This window comes from Elgaria multicarinata, chromosome 4 (genome assembly GCF_023053635.1).
Source record: "Elgaria multicarinata webbii isolate HBS135686 ecotype San Diego chromosome 4, rElgMul1.1.pri, whole genome shotgun sequence".
Classification (NCBI taxonomy): domain Eukaryota; kingdom Metazoa; phylum Chordata; class Lepidosauria; order Squamata; family Anguidae; genus Elgaria; species Elgaria multicarinata.
In genome coordinates, this window is record NC_086174.1 from 67,911,745 (window position 1) to 67,930,058 (window position 18,314).

Sequence of the window (18,314 nt, forward strand, 5' to 3'; positions counted from 1 at the left end):
TAGAGCTGCTCTTTGCAAAAAATCCAGATTTCCCCTCCCCCTCCCGGATTTGCCGGTTTGCAACAAAAATCCAGACAAATTCGGGCAAATCCGGCCATATGGTCACCCTAGTTAATAGTGTCATCAAGATTGGTAGCCTTTGATAGCTGTGTGTGCACAAATGCCTTTGATAAGCTGCATGCACACAACTCAAAATGATCAGTCTATTTGACTACATTTTATTTTAAGCTAAGTAGATAAATAGAGCCTGTATCACTTCTGACATTTGATGATACTGCTTGCTTAGGGGAGGGTTACGGCCGAAAGATGACGACATCTGGACAACTGCCCCCTCTGGAAAATTCTGAGAATGAGGCATCACCCTCTCCCAAAATGCCACTTCCCTGATCTTCAAAATAGCCTCTTGGTGCTGCTATTTTGTTAACAGCAGCAATGACAACATATGGGAGAGCCTAACCGTTGCCCTTCTGCCTCATATTTCGTTTGGCCCTAAAATACACATATACATTTCTAAGTACCCTGTGACACCCCCTATGGTCCTTCCTGTATTTCCTCTATAAACCAAAGGATCCCAACCAAGGGGTATCTCTCTTCAGAGAATGCTGCTCACTGATTCTGTGACTCACCAACTCTTTCTGGCCCCACAGCAACCAGCCCAGCACCTTCTATTCACCCTTATCCTTCACCTCTGCCACTTTTAATTAACAATACGTAAGGTTCTGCAGTTACAAAGCTTATGGTTTCAGTTCTTGTAATGCTTATTTGTTCAATACAGTTTCATTTGTGAATCTGCCCACTCTACCCTCCAGACTACACTCTCCCCCGCTTCATTATTCCCCCCAAAAAATTAAACACGTTCCTTCACTTACGCTAGACCTTTCGCGAACAAAACCCAGATTCAACCTCTTTTGCTTCATAAAAAAGGGGAGGGGATTGTATATAAATGTAATAAAATAAATAAATAAATAAAATAAAAAAGCACACCCTGATGCACACCAGAATGCCGTCACCGGCATAGGCTTCCTCCTCATGTCAGTGGGTAGCTTCTTGGATCTTTGTGCACACAGAGCTGTGCCTTCCATTTAAGTGAATGGGAAGGCCACCTACACTGGAGCAGTTAAGCACAGTCAGGGCTTTGGGTTGGGGTGCACATTTAATTCAGTTAATTTATTGTGTGAATGTGTGGTGACACTATGTAGTAGTAATAAACAACATATTTTCTTTCAGTTTTTCTACTTGAATGCAGAAGAGGAAATGGACACGACTACCGAGGAACTGAATCTAAAACTCAGACTGGTGTATCATGCCAGCGTTGGGCAGATGAGAGTCCTCATGTACCTAAGTATGACTTTTTCCCCATTTCAGTGAGAACTTCTTCCCATTTTAGGCAGCCCTGCAAGTCGATAGATGATTGACTTGAATTTGCTGTGGGAAACATGTAGGGCAAATGTTTGTCACAACTTAGACTGCAAAGTAGTGAGGGCCATTGAATCCTGTGGTACTTATTTTTGAGTAAACATGAATCGGATTGGGTTGCATGTCCCGTTTATTAAAGCCCAATGTTCTGTATGGTTCCTCAGGAATAATGCCGAATTCAACAGAATTCATTCCCAGCAAAGTGTGTCTAGGATGGCAGCTTTAATTACTAACTTTTGCTAGATGGTGCTCATAGAGTGTGGAGATATGTCATGCAGGGTGCCCACACTGGGGAGCTTTCAGCATATTGGAACATATGTGCAACCACTACTCACATACCGCAATAAGAACGAGTTAAATACTAGTGTGCCTACAGTACTGTATAAAGCATGAAGTGGCTCTTAGAATGTGATCAGACGAGTGTTTTATCGCATGCTCACTACTGCCCACTTACAGATCTGCGCACGTCCTTTAGACAATGTCGTCCACCTCCCCTGCGCCTCCCTGTTCTGCTCATTTTTCCGTCGCAAAATAGACCCCCCCAAAAAATGCAACTTTTTAAAAACAACAACAACGGAATATGGCACAATCTCCTGCTGTGTGCAGGAAAAGCAAGTTGATAAAAACAGCCTCTGAATGGGCCACAGGGCTTTTGTTTACTTCCGCTTTCCCGGATGGGAAGAATGAGGAAATAATGAGGGACAGAAGCGGGGGCAGAGAAGTGATGGTAAGGAAACGCGATTTCCCCCTATGCGAAGGTGCTCTTATTCTAACACTATTCCTTTCAAAGTTATCCATGCTAAACATGCACGAACAAATTGCATATCATGTATTATCAAAATTATGCACGAATCAATATTTTTAGATTTTCATCTAATTTTGCATTATCCTCCAACAAAACATATAATTAAGGATATGTGCCACAAGCCAGATGACTGGATAAGATAGCAGTTATGCCCTTCCTGACTGCAATGGCAGTAATTGGCGACAAAAGGATTAATCAGAAGCTACATTGTTCTACAGGCAAACTCTGAAAGACAATAGTTTATAGCTATTAACAGGGAAGCAATCAAAGCTGAATTACTAACTTGCCATTTAAATAGGATGGGTGAGCAGCTATTCATTTCTCATTTAGTGTTTGCTTTGTATTGCCCATGAAAATATTTTTTTTTCATATGAATTACTCTTTTTAGCTGTGCACATTGGAACAACACATTGTACAAACTCACTGTTACATATGTGGCAAAAGCGACAGGGCAGAGCTGGCCATTATGGAGGGTGCGTGGCTGTCACTGAAAGCAGCAGCCCGACCTCTCCTTTCTGCCCAGTGATCTCTAGTATGACAAACTTATGGCATATAGAAAGTTTGCCTGCCTACACCAGATTATTATATGATGTCAAATAACAACAACAACAACAACAACAACAACAACAACAACGTTACATGTTCCTCACTTCCAAAGCAGTGAAAGATTTCAGGGGCAACACTTACAAGGGCATGGCTTCCTTTGAGAGGAACAATCACGACACATTTATGCCATTTTTGTACTAGTTGATTTATTAGCTATTACACCATTAGAGCATACACTCCTACAAGCAGCAAACTCACTGCCTCACATCAAATCTCCAGAGAGAGGCAGGTACCTACATGCCAAGACACTTTCAGCTTTTAGCTAGTTCTCAGCTCACTGCACTTCTGTCTCAAAATGCAGTTTCTTTTGTTACTTTTCACACACACACATGTCTCCCAAGAACATCTCTCTGGGTCTCCATTTGCAGTGGCTACTGGAACACTTCAGAGACATCTCCAGCTAGGCACATTAAAAAGCCACCAGCCATCCACACTTTGTTCAATCCCCAAACAGCTCTAACATTATTCAAGGCAAATCCACAACAACATTTAGCATTTATATGAAACATTTAAAGTGGTCAAAGCACTTCCTATGCTTTTAGATTGGGAATATCTTTGTGTGGTTTGCAGTAGATTTTGAAGGGTTTCTGACTTAAGGAGAGCAAGGGGTTCAGTGAAAACAATCAAACTCACCTCCTCCATGGTCAGTCTTCTGCTAATTGCTTATCTCTGCACCTCAGCATTATGGTAAAAACACACACAATAGAACCAGGAAGCCTGAAGTCTGCTCACCCCTGATGTACGTTATTTTGTAATTATTACAATGGGCCTACAGGCTAGGTCAGTACTATTACTCTGAACTTGCGGGTGAGAGACTGAGGCTGAGAGTAGCTACTTTAAGGCCTGTAGCTTCTTGTACATTCACCTCATTCAATGTCTCAACAAGAAGCTCAAGGAGTGGGAAACAGTATCTTATATTATAAGACAGAGGTGTCAAACCTCAGACTTGGAGGCCAGATCTGACTTGTTTGATGTCTCAGTCTCGAGTTCTCCCTATGACCACACCCCTTCCCCTGGCCCCACACATTCACCTTGACTGCCAATCATTTGGTGGTTTCCTGGTTTTTGCAGGTACCCCCTCCTCCATGCTAAAAGGTTGAAATACCTTTCCTAAGGCTTAGTTGCTGGCAATAAGGGTTTCAAGCTAAAACATGTTTACTAGTTTGACAAAAACATTATGTACCATGACAAGCTATATTAAGTAACATTATGCATATTTGCTTTGCTTTTGCCTAATTTATTCTGCTTTCACTAGTCATAGGGTGGAGGGCGGGGGAGAGAAAATGTAAGTCATTGAGTCATATTCCCTGATCTATGGAAAGACCCATTTGGGCTTTTGAGATTCACCAGGTATTGCCAATCACTTTCAAACCTATCATCATGGTCTTGAGCATAGAAATGTAATGTAATGTTGTTGTTGTTGTTGTTGTTGTTGTTGTTGTTATTTTAATGGAAGCAGGAATTCTCATAATGCTTCATAAGTTTCTGGGGGCAGTCCATTGCAACTGATCCTTCTGCCTTGAGGACGCAGTTAGCCAGATCCACAGATAGGTTTAGCACCAAGTGATCTTATTTTGACAAAGGCAAAAAATCAATCCATAAAAATTTACACCACCAGAATCCTGTCCAGTGTAGAAAAGAAAATCCAGAATGTTACCTTTCACAAGTGCTGTACTCAGTGTAAGCTGGGATAGCCCCATGATTACCATAGAGGTCATGGGTGTGTACCACACCTGACAAGTTGGCCTTGATATACATATCTTTCTTTCCTTCAAAAGGGCTAATAGCAGCTCTAGGAAGGCAATTCTGATTGGAGAAATACCTCAGGGAAATTCCCCTCCAAAAGGACTGCTTCACCAATCAAATTTGCACCTCCCCCTGCCCCATGGCTGCTCTGAAATGAAGTCAACCTGAGCATGGATCTCAAATATCACATCTACTTTGGTCCTGAGTTCCACTGAATGCAACAGAATTAGCTGTGTTGTTTCACATAGAACTTGATTATGACTACCTTTAACTGCATTGATATAAACAACAACAACAACAACATATAAACTTAGTCCAAAGCCATTCAAGAACTTGGAGAAAATGTGTGGTTCTCAATATTCTTTATTTTTGATCCGGTTCAGATGTCATGCTAAGCCATAAAGGTTAAGCATTTTGAACTAAACATTATGGCTTAGCGTGTGGTATGAACCATGATTTAGTGTGTCATGTGAAACATTCCTAACCATGGTAGTTACATAACCATGATTTAAACACGCTCACTAGCCATTTGCAAAAGGGTTAGCAGCTTAACCATGGCTTAACAGACCCCCTTTTTTTTCTAGTTTCTCACCTAAAAATTACCCCAATGCTTCATTAGAAGAAAACTACTGTCGGAATCCTGAAAATGGTGAGAAAGGCCCCTGGTGCTACACAACAGATCCAGGAACCAGATATGATTATTGCAATATCCCAGAATGTGAAGGTGAGGTTGCACACACCAGAATTTTTTTTCAAAGGCAATTTTAGATATAATATACATAAGCATAATTCTTTTTAATGTTAAAGAAATCTGTTTTCACCTGCACTACCATATTATTTGCAAAAATATGATAGCAAATGTTGTAATAGCATCTTTTAAGACAGAAACCTTCTTCTACTGAGTAAATAGGATGACCATACGAAAAGGAGGACAGGGCTCCTGTATCTTTAACAGTTGCATAGAAAAAGGAATTTCAGCAGGTGTTGTTTATGCATGCAGCACCTGGTGAAATTCCCTCTTCATCACAACAGTTAAAGCTGCAGGAGCCCTGCCCTCTTTTGTATCTGGTTACTCTAGTATAGCTCCTGCAGCTTTAACTGTTGTGATGAAGAGGAATTTCACCAGGTGATGCAGCCATACAAATGACACTTGCTGAAATTCTCTTTTCTGTGCAATTGTTAAAGATACAGGAGCCCTGTCCTCATTTCCATATGGTCACCCTAAAGTAAATCTCACTAGTGTAAGATACAGGGATAAACATTGTTGGGTGATTGTCAGTGTTTTGTATGAATTGGTAAGTTCCCTAGATAGCATCTTTTTTGTTAGGAGCTGTGGAGAAGCCTGTGGACCATGAGGGATGTGGACAGGGCAAGTTTGACTTTTTCGCTTCCTGCAGAGTTCTGACCAAAAAAAAAGCCTCTTCAGATGCAGCTAATTGCATTTCAAGGGAAGCCTCCAGTGGAGGCTTCTCTTAGAAAGCAAACAGGTGCTTTGGAGAGGTGTTTGTTTTTTTCAGGAACATGATATGGAGAGAAAGCAAGACAAAGGAGCTATTTGCATGACATGACAGCCCAGCATGAGTTATTTAACCCACGACAAGCCATGGTGCCCATGGGTGTGAAGTTGCATACGCAACCTGGCATAATCCTAAACAACCTTCGTATAACCCTAAAAGAGACTGTGGGTTATGCGAGGGTTATTTAACCCTTTCATAAGCTAGGATGACCATATGGAAAGGAAGACAGGGCTTCTGTATCTTTAACAGTTGTATATAACAGTTGTATCTGATCACTCTATACTAGAGTGATCAGATACAAAAGAGGGCAGGGCTCCTGCAGCTTTAACTGTTGTGATGAAGAGAGAATTTCACCGGGTGCTGCATGCATACAAATGACACCTGAAATTCCCTTTTCCATGCAACTGTTAAAGATACAGGAGCCCTGTCCTCCTTTCCATATGGTCACCCTACATAAGCCACGCTCACTGGGTTTGCATGACACAACAACACCCAAGTGGGGGGTGCCTATTCAAAAAGGTGGCCACTCATGTTCTGCACATTCTGCACCCTCACTATGGGTTAAATAAGTTAAAAAAGAGAAAACCCAAAGGAATTGTACATATACCAATATAAACATATTTGTAGTTGTAGTTAAGACCTACAGGAAGGCAATATAACATCAATATGAACAGATTAGCTTATATCAGGCATATCCAAGGAAATAGTCCTACTATAACCTAAGCTGAACATTTCCCAGTGGGCATGGCTATAACACCTTTATACTATAAATTTGGAAACTTGAACACTGATTCATATTATAATGTAGAACAAGGGAAAAGCAAAAAGACTTAAGATCCATCATACCTAGTACCGTAGGATAAAAAAAACCCACCTCAAATAAGACAAATCTGTATGACTCAAAAATATTTACACTTACAGAACAGTGCATGTACTGCAGTGGGGAAAACTATCAAGGCAAAGTTTCCCAAACAGAATCTGGGCTTCAGTGCCAGGCTTGGGCTTCTCAAGAACCTCACTCTCATGGATACATCCCTTCAAAGTAAGTCACAACTCGTGCCTCCATCAATTAAACTCATGGACCATCAAGGAGTGCAGTTGAGTTGGGTTACTTGAAAACTGTAGACAGAAATGATTTTTGTTTTTTAAAAGTAATAATTTATATTTTCAGTGGTAGGTACCCAAGTCACCAGAAAATTCTTCTGTGTTGGCCTCACTAAGAGGAATGGAAAGTGTGCAAGACTCTTGGGCCTACACACCAGTGTGGTGTGGAGGAACCATGTGTATGAAAGCCACAGGCTTTGACAGGTCACAGATGTTTGTACATCCTTAATTTTTGGCACTTTGGTTTCTAGTTCAGTGGTAGAGCCCATGCTTTGCAGGTCGAAAGTCCTGGAGTCAAGGATGCAGGTGAGGGGAAAGATCTGCATTAGAAGAAGCATTGTATCAAAGACACATGAAGTCCTTATTCCTTTCTACTTGGCACTAGTGAGACCATGCCTGGAGTATTGTGTACTATTCTGGGCACCACATCTCCTTCCAGAAGAACATTGACAAATTAGAACAGGTTCAGAGGCGGGTGGCAAAGATGCTACAAGGACTTGAGGACGTGCCCTATGAGGACAGGCTGAAGGGATGTTCAGTCTGGAGAAAAGAAGACTGAGGGGAGACATGTTAGCAGTGTTCAGGTACATAAAAGGATGCCACAAAAAAGACAATCAAGAACTATTTTCCATTTTCTATTTGCCACAGAAATTAGGACCCGAAATAATGGGTAGAAGTTTAAGCTACCTAGATTTTGATTAAATATAACGAAAAGCTTCCTGATCTGTGCAACAGTGCAACAGTCTACCAATAGAGATGGTGGGTTCTCCATCTTTGGCGGTTTTTAGGAAGAGGCTGGACAGCCACCCCTCATGGATGGTTTAATTGGTTTTCTTGCACATTGCAGAGGGTTGGACTAGATGATCCTTGTTGTCCCTTCCAACTCCACAATTCTATGATTCTATCTTTGAGTGTCACTGTCAGTGAATGCTGACAATACTGGGTTAGTCAGACAAATAGTTTGATGTGGTATAGCAACCTTCCCAAACTCAGTATTGGCCTGCAACTCCCAGCATTCCCAACCAGCATAGTTAAGGGTCATGCTGGCTGGGAATGGTGGGGGGTAACAGCAATTCATCTGGAGGGCACTTGGTTGGGGAAGGCTGTGGTAAAAGATAGCTTTCTATTTTCCCAGAAGAGACATAACCAATGCCAGTGTGCTGTAGTGATTATTAGAGTGCTGCGCTGGGACTAGGGAGATCTGGGTCCTAGTCCCCATTCAGGCCAGGAAGCTCACTGGGTGACTTTAGGTCAGTCACTGATCTCAGTCTTGCCAACCCCACAGGGTTGTTGTGAGGATTAAATGGGGAGGAAGAGGACCCTGTAAGCCACCTTGGGTTCCTTGTAAGGGGAAGAATGGCAGGATATAAATGTAATAATAAATAATGGAATAATAAATAAAAATAACCATCAACCATCAATTGTCAGAGCCTTCAGCTTTCTCACACAACACTCAGTTTTCCAGAAAAGAATCTCATGTCAAATTACTGCCGTAATCCCGATGGCGAGCCTCGTCCTTGGTGTTTTACCATCAGCCCGACTAAACGCTGGGAATTCTGTAACATTCCACGGTGCAGTAAGTTTTGTTTGGATTATCATTTGCAAGCTACCTCTGATGATAGTGTAATACATGTTCTTTCTCTGGGGGACATAATTCAGTATTGAAGAAGTGAGACAGCTTAGGGGATGTCTTTCTATCTCATAAAGCTTGTAGTAGCTTTTTGCCAACCGTACATTTGGGGATAGGAATTAATGTTCCACGCGAGTCAAATTTTTTAGCTGAGTTGATTCCTCTTCTTTATTCTGTGGATGCTGATTTCACTCACCTTCTCTTTGGTGGTACAGCTTCACCCCCACCAGACCCCACCCCAGGGCGCCAGTGTCTTGCAGGAAGGGGAGAAGACTATCGAGGGACTGTTGCCCTCACGGCGTCGGGAGAAAGATGTCAACCCTGGGCAGCCCAAGCACCTCACAAACATGCAAGAACTCCCGAAAACTACCCTTGCAAGTATGTTATGTAAATCCATTGTCACTTGGGCCTTGTAGCTGTGTTACTGAATAATGTGTGCAAATTAGGAATATACAACATTTGAGAGGCCTTGCTTCAGATAACATATTACAAACTATTTTGGATCTTCCCCTCCTGGAAATGTGAGGGAAGGCAGATGAGCAGAACAGGTTTCACACTTTAATCAGAGAATTATGTTGTAGATGCAGTCTTGACTTCCACTCTGATATCTCATTGCTCAAGGGAGATATTACATTGCACTGCGTTTTATGTGTTTCATGGCCTTCTAAAATCAGGTATAGGAGCGGTTGATATTCAGACTTCGCCTTCTAGGGAAACTGTAACTTATTTGGCATCTTTCAATACAATCCCTAAAAAACTGGTGTTTGAATGTACATGGAATGTACGTAACATCTATACTTTGTGTCAAATCATTATGATCCCATCATGGTAGCACAATATCCCTCTTGCACTTTATACGTCATAGGACACACGATGGGCTACTTCAGATGAGCGTTTTATCACACACTCACAACTGGCCACGCTGGTGTCCCACTCCTTCCGCCATTTTTTCTCCCAAAACACGACTCTTTTGAGCTATAATGATATTTGTCGCTATTTCCTGCCATGTGCAGGAGACGTTTTGCTATAAAACACCCACTAGTGTGAATGAGCCACATGGTTGCTTCTCTTCCTGCTCTCTTCCTATGGGTAACTGTAGCTTGTTGCAGAAGTGGAACTGAAGCAATTTCAGAGCCAACGGTAAAAGAATGCGATTTTCCCCCACCCCATCTGAAGGAGCTCAATGACATTTGTTGGGGGTATTTGGGAAAATGTAGAATAAAAAACAGGAAATAGCACCATGAAAGTAATATATGGAATGTGTAGTGTGCCCCAACTGTTATCAGTGCACTTAGGTATTGGAATATATTTTTAACTTTTGTATATATGTTTTAAAATGTTTATATATTTTACATTTTGTAAGGCCGCCTTGAGGTCCAGGATTGGGCAAAAGACAGGATACTACAACTAACAACAACAACAACAACTATAAAGCAGTAGTGTAGATCTAGCCTAGGTTTCATTCTGTTATCTCAATCTCCAAAACGAGTATAGCATCACATTAAGATTTACATCTCTCTATTCCCATTTAAAACAAACACCAGCTGTTTCTATGGACATTCTGTTTCAGAAATTTAGAAGAAAATTATTGTAGAAATCCTGATGGAGAGACCAGCCCTTGGTGCTACACCACTAATCCCAAGAAACGATGGGAGTACTGCAATATTTCTAGCTGTGATGCAGCAGTAGTTACTGGTAAGAAAAGTTGCACTTGTGCATCTGTAATAGACGTGGACAGAACAAACCGTTTTGAGTTTCAGAATCACACAGCTCTTGGGAACAAGGTTTGCCTTGCAAAAAGTAAGTAAATAAAAATGTGACAAATCTGGTTATTATCTCTAGGCTGAATTTGTAAAAGTGGGGCTAAGCAGATATGGAGTGAATTCAATCTGTTTTACATATTTATTTGTTTTACAGTTTATTGATTTTAAAAAAATTAGGACACCTTCAAGGGCATACTGCTCTCAAGGGCAGTGTGCAGGATAAAAACCATACAAAAATATACTAACAGGCAATACATATACAATAAAATACTATAGAAACAAATGACAATAAAACTGTAATTTTAATTACTGCTAAAACTGTCAGCCTAGAGATTATGGGAAAGCCAATGAAAATAGGTGGGTCTTCAGAGCCTTCCTGAAGACATCATCATCATCATCATCATCATCATCATTTCTTGCCCGCTTCTCCATTTTGATCGAGGCAGGGAACAATAATAAATGATAAAATACATAATACTCAATTAAAACATAATATACATTGTTATAAACATCCTTAAAAAACATCCTAAAAACATTTTAAAACCATCTTAAAATTCCACTGGTTAGGCCTGCCGGAAGAGATCAGTCTTTATAGCTTTCTTGAATGCTAGTAGACTGTTAAGTTGACGAGTCTCCTCTGGCAGGCCATTCCATAGTCTGGGAGCAGCAAAAGAGAAGGTCCTCTGGGTAATGTATTGTGTTTCCAACACATATTTATTATACTGACTTTATCTGTTATATTTTTCATTTGTTTCTGTCCGCCTGAGGGATTGACTGAACGAGAAATGTAAATAAAATAAATATGTTCTGTTCCTAAGACTGCAATCCAAGGCATACTTACCAAGAAGGAATCCCGTTGAACTGAGAGGAACTTACTTCTGAGTAAAGCTATTTAGGATAGCTCCTTTGAGCTCTACTGTAAAGCAAATAAACAGGAAATAAGTGAGGATTGGGCTGCAGAAAGCCACCGATCGATCTACAATCAACAATGGAAGGCTATCAGTCATTGAGAAGAGGTCCAGATGCTCTTAAGCTATGCCTACACCATCTCTTTTCACTTTGCCTTGTTCCTGAACATTTCTCAGTACTTGCACTACTACCACTACATAATTCTACAGAACTGGGGCTTTAACAAGACTGGCCAAGTACATTTGGAAAGAACCAATATGCTGCTTATGTATGGTATTTTTTGTTCTATTCTGATACAGCTGCAGCTCCTGTTATTCCTGTGCAAACTATAATGATCGAAGACTGTTATCGGGGCACTGGCAGCGATTACCGGGGTACCACAGTACTGACTGTCTCAGGCAAGAAATGCCAAGCATGGAGCTCTATGACACCCCATCGTCACACTAAAACCCCATCTGCATTCCCAGATGCGTACGTTCACCTCAATCTTAAACAGAAAGAGTGTGCAGTCGATTTTGATGGGGCTAGGAAATAACTTAGAATGGCTTAAGGTTAAATGAGACTCTCTTGGTGAGGTTCCCACCTTTAGATTATTCTCCAATGGCTCTTAGAGATGGGGAAACCTGCAGTGTAGATGACAGCACATTGCGTATTTTTAGTACTGCACGTTACCTGGGAAAGGGAGAGAAGAAGATAGGGCAGGGAGCTGCTGTTTCCTGTGGCACATATCCACCATTTCACCTACATGTGATGTCACTGGTGGTCTAGAGCAGCCTTCCCCAACCTGGTCCCCTACAGATGTTTTTAACTACAACTCCCAGCATTCCTGACCATTGGCCATGCTGGCTGCGGATGATGGAGTCCAAAACATCTGGGCAACACCAAGCAAGGGAAGGTTTGCCAAGAGGCTCATTGGCATTTTTCACTTTCTTTTGAGGCAGAGGAGACTGGACAAACTGGACAAAGGATATCAAATGGAGCCAGAGAACAAAATTCTCAATGAATAGGATTCATGTGCATTTATCATTGATGCTGCCACATTGAAATTAATATTTCAATGGCAAATAAATGAATGTAGCCCATGGTGTGATAACACAAAAATGACATTGGAAACAAGCTCTAAGGGGAGAAGTCCATAAGAGTTCTCATTGCCTTTGGCAATGAAATGGAGGACGCATTACACGTATAAACAACATTGAATGACATGACGTAAAATTTGTAAATTAAGAGGGGAGATTCCCTGACTTCTAAAAGAAGCATGATTTCTGAATGCATTGGCTACACTCTCTCATGAAGGAGAATCCACTGTCATTCAAGCTCCAGTTGATGCAGAGGCAGAATTACTGAGTTCTCAACCCCAGTTGTTTAAGCAGATGATAACGCCAGAATATTCTAATCATAATAATATTTGTCCCAACTTCATAAAAATAATGTTCGGAAAGGAAATGGCTAAAATACTGTAGTTTAAAGATTTTCTTGGAATTGCAGTTTTCACCTGTGTGCAGGCAGTTGTTTGCGCACCCATTCTAGTCCGTTCGTCCCCGCTTTTGCCCATATACATTCTATCAAAGTGGGGAGGTACGGAAACGGCTCTTAAGAGTTTTGTTCTTGAAAAGTCATAATGGAATCCTCTACTAGATTTTCAACAGAAATAGTTAACATGCCAATTATAAGATCAGATATAAAAAGCAAATGGAAAAAAACATGGATGTCATAAAGAGTTAATGCCTTGTTCTGTGTTAATATCAGATGCTATCTCTGTATTGCTGAAGCTTTCATAGTTGTTCTGAGTAGAAAATGATGCATATATTTGTTTAAATTGAGATGTAGTGTTTCTCAGCATCAGTGTCATATAATACTAGTTTATATATCAAACTGCATTGTTTAATGCTCTATGCTCTACAATGGGGATTATATCATTTATTGTATAGGTTTCTCATCGTTGCCCCAAATAACTTGAGGTTGGCCACCATTCTGTAATTTTTCAACTTAAGCTTCTAAAAAAATACCCTCTGGGATATATTAGACCTAATATTAGCTTGCCCCAAAAATCTCATCAAATGTGGTTAAACAGTGTGGCCACAAGGCCAGGTTTAGGGCTCCATCACATGTGGGAAAACACGCTCCCTACCGTCGCTTCTCCGCTCCTGGTTTCGTTGCTCAGTTACTTCCTGTTTCAAAACAGGAAGTAAACAACAAACACGAGGCCCATTCAGTTGGGCGTTCTAATCACTCTCCTTCTCCTGCACACATTGCGGTTTTAAAAATATTTCGGACTTTCTGCAGTTTTTATTGTGGTGCAAGGAAGGCCATAAGGAGCGGAAGGCGAGCAAGAGGCAGACAACGCCATGTGAGGGACCTGAGTGCCCAGTAATGAGTGTGCAATAAAATGCTTGTCAGATGGAGCTCTTATGCTGATCAGAAGTTGCCATCAGCTGTCTAGCCTGCCTCCCAAGGCACAAAGCTAAAGTGTATTGCTTAGGTACAGACAGCTTTGGTTTCAGCCGGCTGAGGAACATTTCAGAAACCCTCAAGCAACTAGCCTCAAAACACAGGAAATCTTTCACACCATATAATATTACATTCTGCATCTATATTTATAGTGACCTGAGGAAAAACTACTGCAGAAACCCGGATAATGATGATAAAGGCCCCTGGTGTTACACTACTGATCCCAGTACAAGATGGGAGTACTGCAATCTGCGAAAGTGTGTTGATACTGTGCAACAACAACGACCACAACAACAACAGCCTACATTGGCCCCAAACCTTGGTATGACATCTCCCCCCAGAACCGGTAGTCAGTAAAAAGTATCACTTCTGCAGAAGTGCTATAGTATTCAGTGCAGAAGTGGCTAAATAAATATATTTAATTACTGTAGAATGTAACACAGAAATCAGATCATTAAAAGAGCTCTGCTGGATCAGACCAAGGATCCATCTAGTCAGCATTTTGTTCATACAGTGGCCAGCCAGCTGCCCATGGGAAACCCAGGAGCAGGATGTGACTTCAACTGCACCCTCCCACCCATGTCTCCCAGAACTGGTGTACATAAGCATACAACCTCTCATACTGGCGGTAGTATACAGTAGGGCCATCAGGACCCATCAGCCTTCTCCTCCAGGAATTTGTCTAACCCCCTTTCAAAGCCATCCCATTTGGTGGCCATCACCTTGTGGAAGTGAATTCTATAGCTTAATTATGCACTTTGTGCAGAAGTACTAACTTTTATGTGCCCTGAATCTCCTAAATGTGCCCCTACGTTTGAAGTTTTCAAGCAGCATGCTGTAGCCAAGTTCTCTATTACTTTCTACATTGTATATTGCTTTCTATAGAGCCTGTCTATAATGTTAAGGAAGCAAAAGTAATAGAGTTGTGTAACCTCAGAACTGGAAGGTTAATTTTTTTTTCTGTACTAGGTTTGACTTGCTTTTTAAGAGCCACTTCACTGCCACATTTACAAAGCGTCACTTTTTTGCCTTATCAGTTTGACACAGATAATCTACAACTTTATTTCTTGATGCCAGCCTTTCTTCCTACTCTCTGTCCAATCTTTCTACTTCTCTATCCTTAATTTTTCAGTGGAAATCTTATTTTTTTCTGACAAACTTTCAGTTCAGTCCTTTACTTATTTACTCAGAACTAAGCCCCGTGCAGTGAGACTTAGGCCTTAGCTAGACTTAAGGTTTATCCCGGGATCGTCCCGGAGTCATCCCTGTTCATGCAAATGACACACAGGATATCCCGGGAGCAGGCAGGGACTACCCCGGGACGATCCCGGGATAAACCTTAGGTCTAGCTAAAGCCCCAGTCCCAGGTAAGTGTAGCTATGATTGCAGCAGTATACAATCCTGTGCACTCTTATCTGGGAGTGAGGGCTTCTGCACACAGAGGGTTCCCCACCCGCTGCCCCACAATTTTATCGGGGCTTCTGCTTCCCTTCCCCCACTTCCCCCCTCCCTTTATCAGCGAGTTCAACATGTTTCATTATACAGCCACTACATGGTGCTGTTATAGCACCACTTCCTCCTCATAGGGACAAATTCAAACTGATTGAAACTGGATCTTTTTATTACCTCTTTAAGCCAAGCCGTGGATATGGTTGGAAATCAAAGGAGAGGTGCTGGAGGGTGACAATGTCACCCTCCAGCAAACGTCCATGAGTAAGCAATCTCAATCATGGGATAAAAGTCCCATGTGGAGAAGCCCTGAGTCTGACTGAACTCACTGGGGCTTATTTTTGAGTGGTCGTGTATAGGATCTTACTTTGCACTGTAAATTTTCCCGAGGTTGTAATCTTACTTACAAGTTGCAGTCAGCTGCTGATCTTTCAATTTCATTTCATTGGTTCATCTTTTTCTTCTGCTTATAATCATAGTGTAGTTTTAAAGAATCCACTCTTCTTTCTTGCCTTCTGTTCTGACTATCCCGTCTTTATTTCTTAATGCAGAGAATCTGTTAAGGAGAAAAAGACATAGCCGCACAATGACTTTGGAACAGTTGCTTTAGGAAGCCCTTCATCTGAACGCACCCTTGGTTTCCCTTTCCATTCCAAATCCAGTTTAAATCTTCACTTGTCACTTACAAATGTTATAGTTTTTCTTGCTAATGCCTGTCTCTCACCACTTCTTCCTCTTCATGGTTATACTTGCATTGTTCATTGTTGGACTAGTAACTTCTTTGGGACAAGGACCTGTCTTATTACACAGAATCATAGAATAGTAGAGTTGGAAGGAGCCTATGAGGCCATCAAGTCCAACCCCCCGCTCAGTGCAGGAATCCACCCTAAAGCATACCGGCTGCCTCTTGAATGCCTCCAGTGTGGGAGAGCCCACAACCTCCCTAGGTAAATGGTTCCATTGTCGTACTGCTCTAACAGTTAGGACGTTTTTCTGATGTCCAGCTGGAATCTGGCCTCCTGAAACTTGAGCTCATTAGTCTGTGTCTTGCATTCTGGGAGGATCGAGAAGAGGTCCTGGCCCTCCTCTGTGTAACAACCTTTTAAGTATTTGAAGAGTGCTATCATGTCTCCCCTGAATCTTCTCTTCTCCAGGCTAAACATGCCCAGTTCTTTCAGTCTCTCTTCATAGGTCATTGTTTCCAGACCCCTGATCATCCTGGTTGCCCTCCTCTGAACACGCTCCATATATACATATGTTATTCAGGAAAGCACCATAGATATTAATGGCACTAAAATAGTTACCTCACATGTATATATGTATATCCTATCATTCTACTTGGAAGGACATTTATAGTGATTATCAGGACAGGCTTATTTTTCCTGACTTATGCCTATAAGGGTTTTATCCTTAAAGCTAACCTAAAAATGATGTAAAAACAAAAACAAAACCTTTGTTATGAAGTTTCTCCAAAAACAAGGACTGTGGGAATGATAATAATTATAATTACCTGTGACATCGTATGAAGCTCTTTGAATTTAACATTTTCTTTTCAACAATGCTGTTTCACAGCATTGGGGAAGATTAATATTTTAGTATATGTACATAGGGCAGCCCAGCTGGGAACTTCCTGTTTTTAAGAAGATGACTTTTGCCTTCCAAACTGAAGATTCTCCCCAGAGCAACTAAGGGGCACTAGGGGTTTCTATCTCTACCTGGATGGAGACACACATGTGCACAACTAGATGCTATGTGCAAGGTTTCTGTCTTTGCATCAGAGCCAGGGATGTATGTGTTGGACCCTTTAAAGCCAACAGAGCTGTTGAAAGCTAGCCCCATCCCATCCGCAATACACAAACACGCACACATACAACTACAAGGCCCAGGCTTTTCTGGGTGAAGGGAATGACAGTTGAATCATGGATCACCTTTGTGTATAAAACTCCACCCATCTTTGATCTCCCTTTAAAGGCTGCAGGTTGGGAAAAGGTGGGGAGTATCGTGGAAAGATTGCCTCAACAACAAGTGGCAAGACTTGCCAAGAGTGGCGTTTGCAGACACCTCATAGGCACGATTCCTTCACGCCACAGACTCACCCACGTTCAGGACTGGAAAGAAATGTAAGTTGTATTATACATAGGAACCGGGTAGCGTTTGTTCAGGAATGCAGAGAAACAGACTCTATCAGAGAAGATTTATGACTGCTCTCATGCAGGAAATTACAAGCATTGCAATGCCCACCCTCTCATTTCCGACATTTTTCCTTCCCTTTCATCCTTCCCTTTCTCTCTGATCTGTCCCATTTCATATCCCCCTTCTTTGTTAAATGTTAATTAAAACAACAACAAATGTTATTGCAGTCAATAGACCATTCCAGCACACCAAAAGTTACATACAAAAGGACTGAGCATTTTGCTGTTAAAAAGACAATTAGTCATGGAGGATCTAATAGAAATGGCCAAGTTCAAAAATTTGGCCACTTGCTCGGCAATTGACTTGTCTGAGCTCTGAAGTAAGAAGGTGATTAGGAATTCAGTAGGGTGACTGGGAAAAGATTGTAAAGTGGAATTCAGAAGATCATTCCTAGCCCCTTGATAAAATCTACAGAACAATAACACATGTGATATGGTTTCCACCTCGATATTATTACAGGGGCAGCATCTGTTGAGCAATGGGATTTTATTATATCTGCCATCTAAAAGTTTAGAGGGAAGAATGTTAACACTAGCTAATGAGAATGCTCTCATGTATTTGGGAATTGTTAACCAGCGCAGGTAGGGCATCCCATCTTTGCAAAAAGAGACTGGTAAGCCTAAGGACTGGGGGGGGGGGGGGAGCATGGACCCCGAGCAGCACTCTGAAGGTCTTGTATATCTATGTTGAGCAGCCTCTGTTTCACAATTGATTTGGCACTTGCT

The 18,314-nt window shown here is 41.5% G+C and overlaps 1 protein-coding gene across 1 annotated transcript in view; it reads left to right on the plus strand.

Moving 5' to 3' along the window:
• The window catches only part of PLG (plasminogen), a 38,934-nt gene that overhangs the window by 12,289 nt on the left and 8,331 nt on the right, over nucleotides 1–18,314 (plus strand). The window contains exons 4-12 of the mRNA XM_063124469.1: nucleotides 1,228–1,342; nucleotides 5,158–5,297; nucleotides 7,012–7,132; nucleotides 8,652–8,770; nucleotides 9,040–9,202; nucleotides 10,395–10,519; nucleotides 11,796–11,967; nucleotides 14,100–14,269; nucleotides 17,368–17,516. Coding sequence (XP_062980539.1) covers nucleotides 1,228–1,342; nucleotides 5,158–5,297; nucleotides 7,012–7,132; nucleotides 8,652–8,770; nucleotides 9,040–9,202; nucleotides 10,395–10,519; nucleotides 11,796–11,967; nucleotides 14,100–14,269; nucleotides 17,368–17,516 — 1,274 coding nt within the window. The remainder of the gene's footprint in view (nucleotides 1–1,227; nucleotides 1,343–5,157; nucleotides 5,298–7,011; nucleotides 7,133–8,651; nucleotides 8,771–9,039; nucleotides 9,203–10,394; nucleotides 10,520–11,795; nucleotides 11,968–14,099; nucleotides 14,270–17,367; nucleotides 17,517–18,314) is intronic.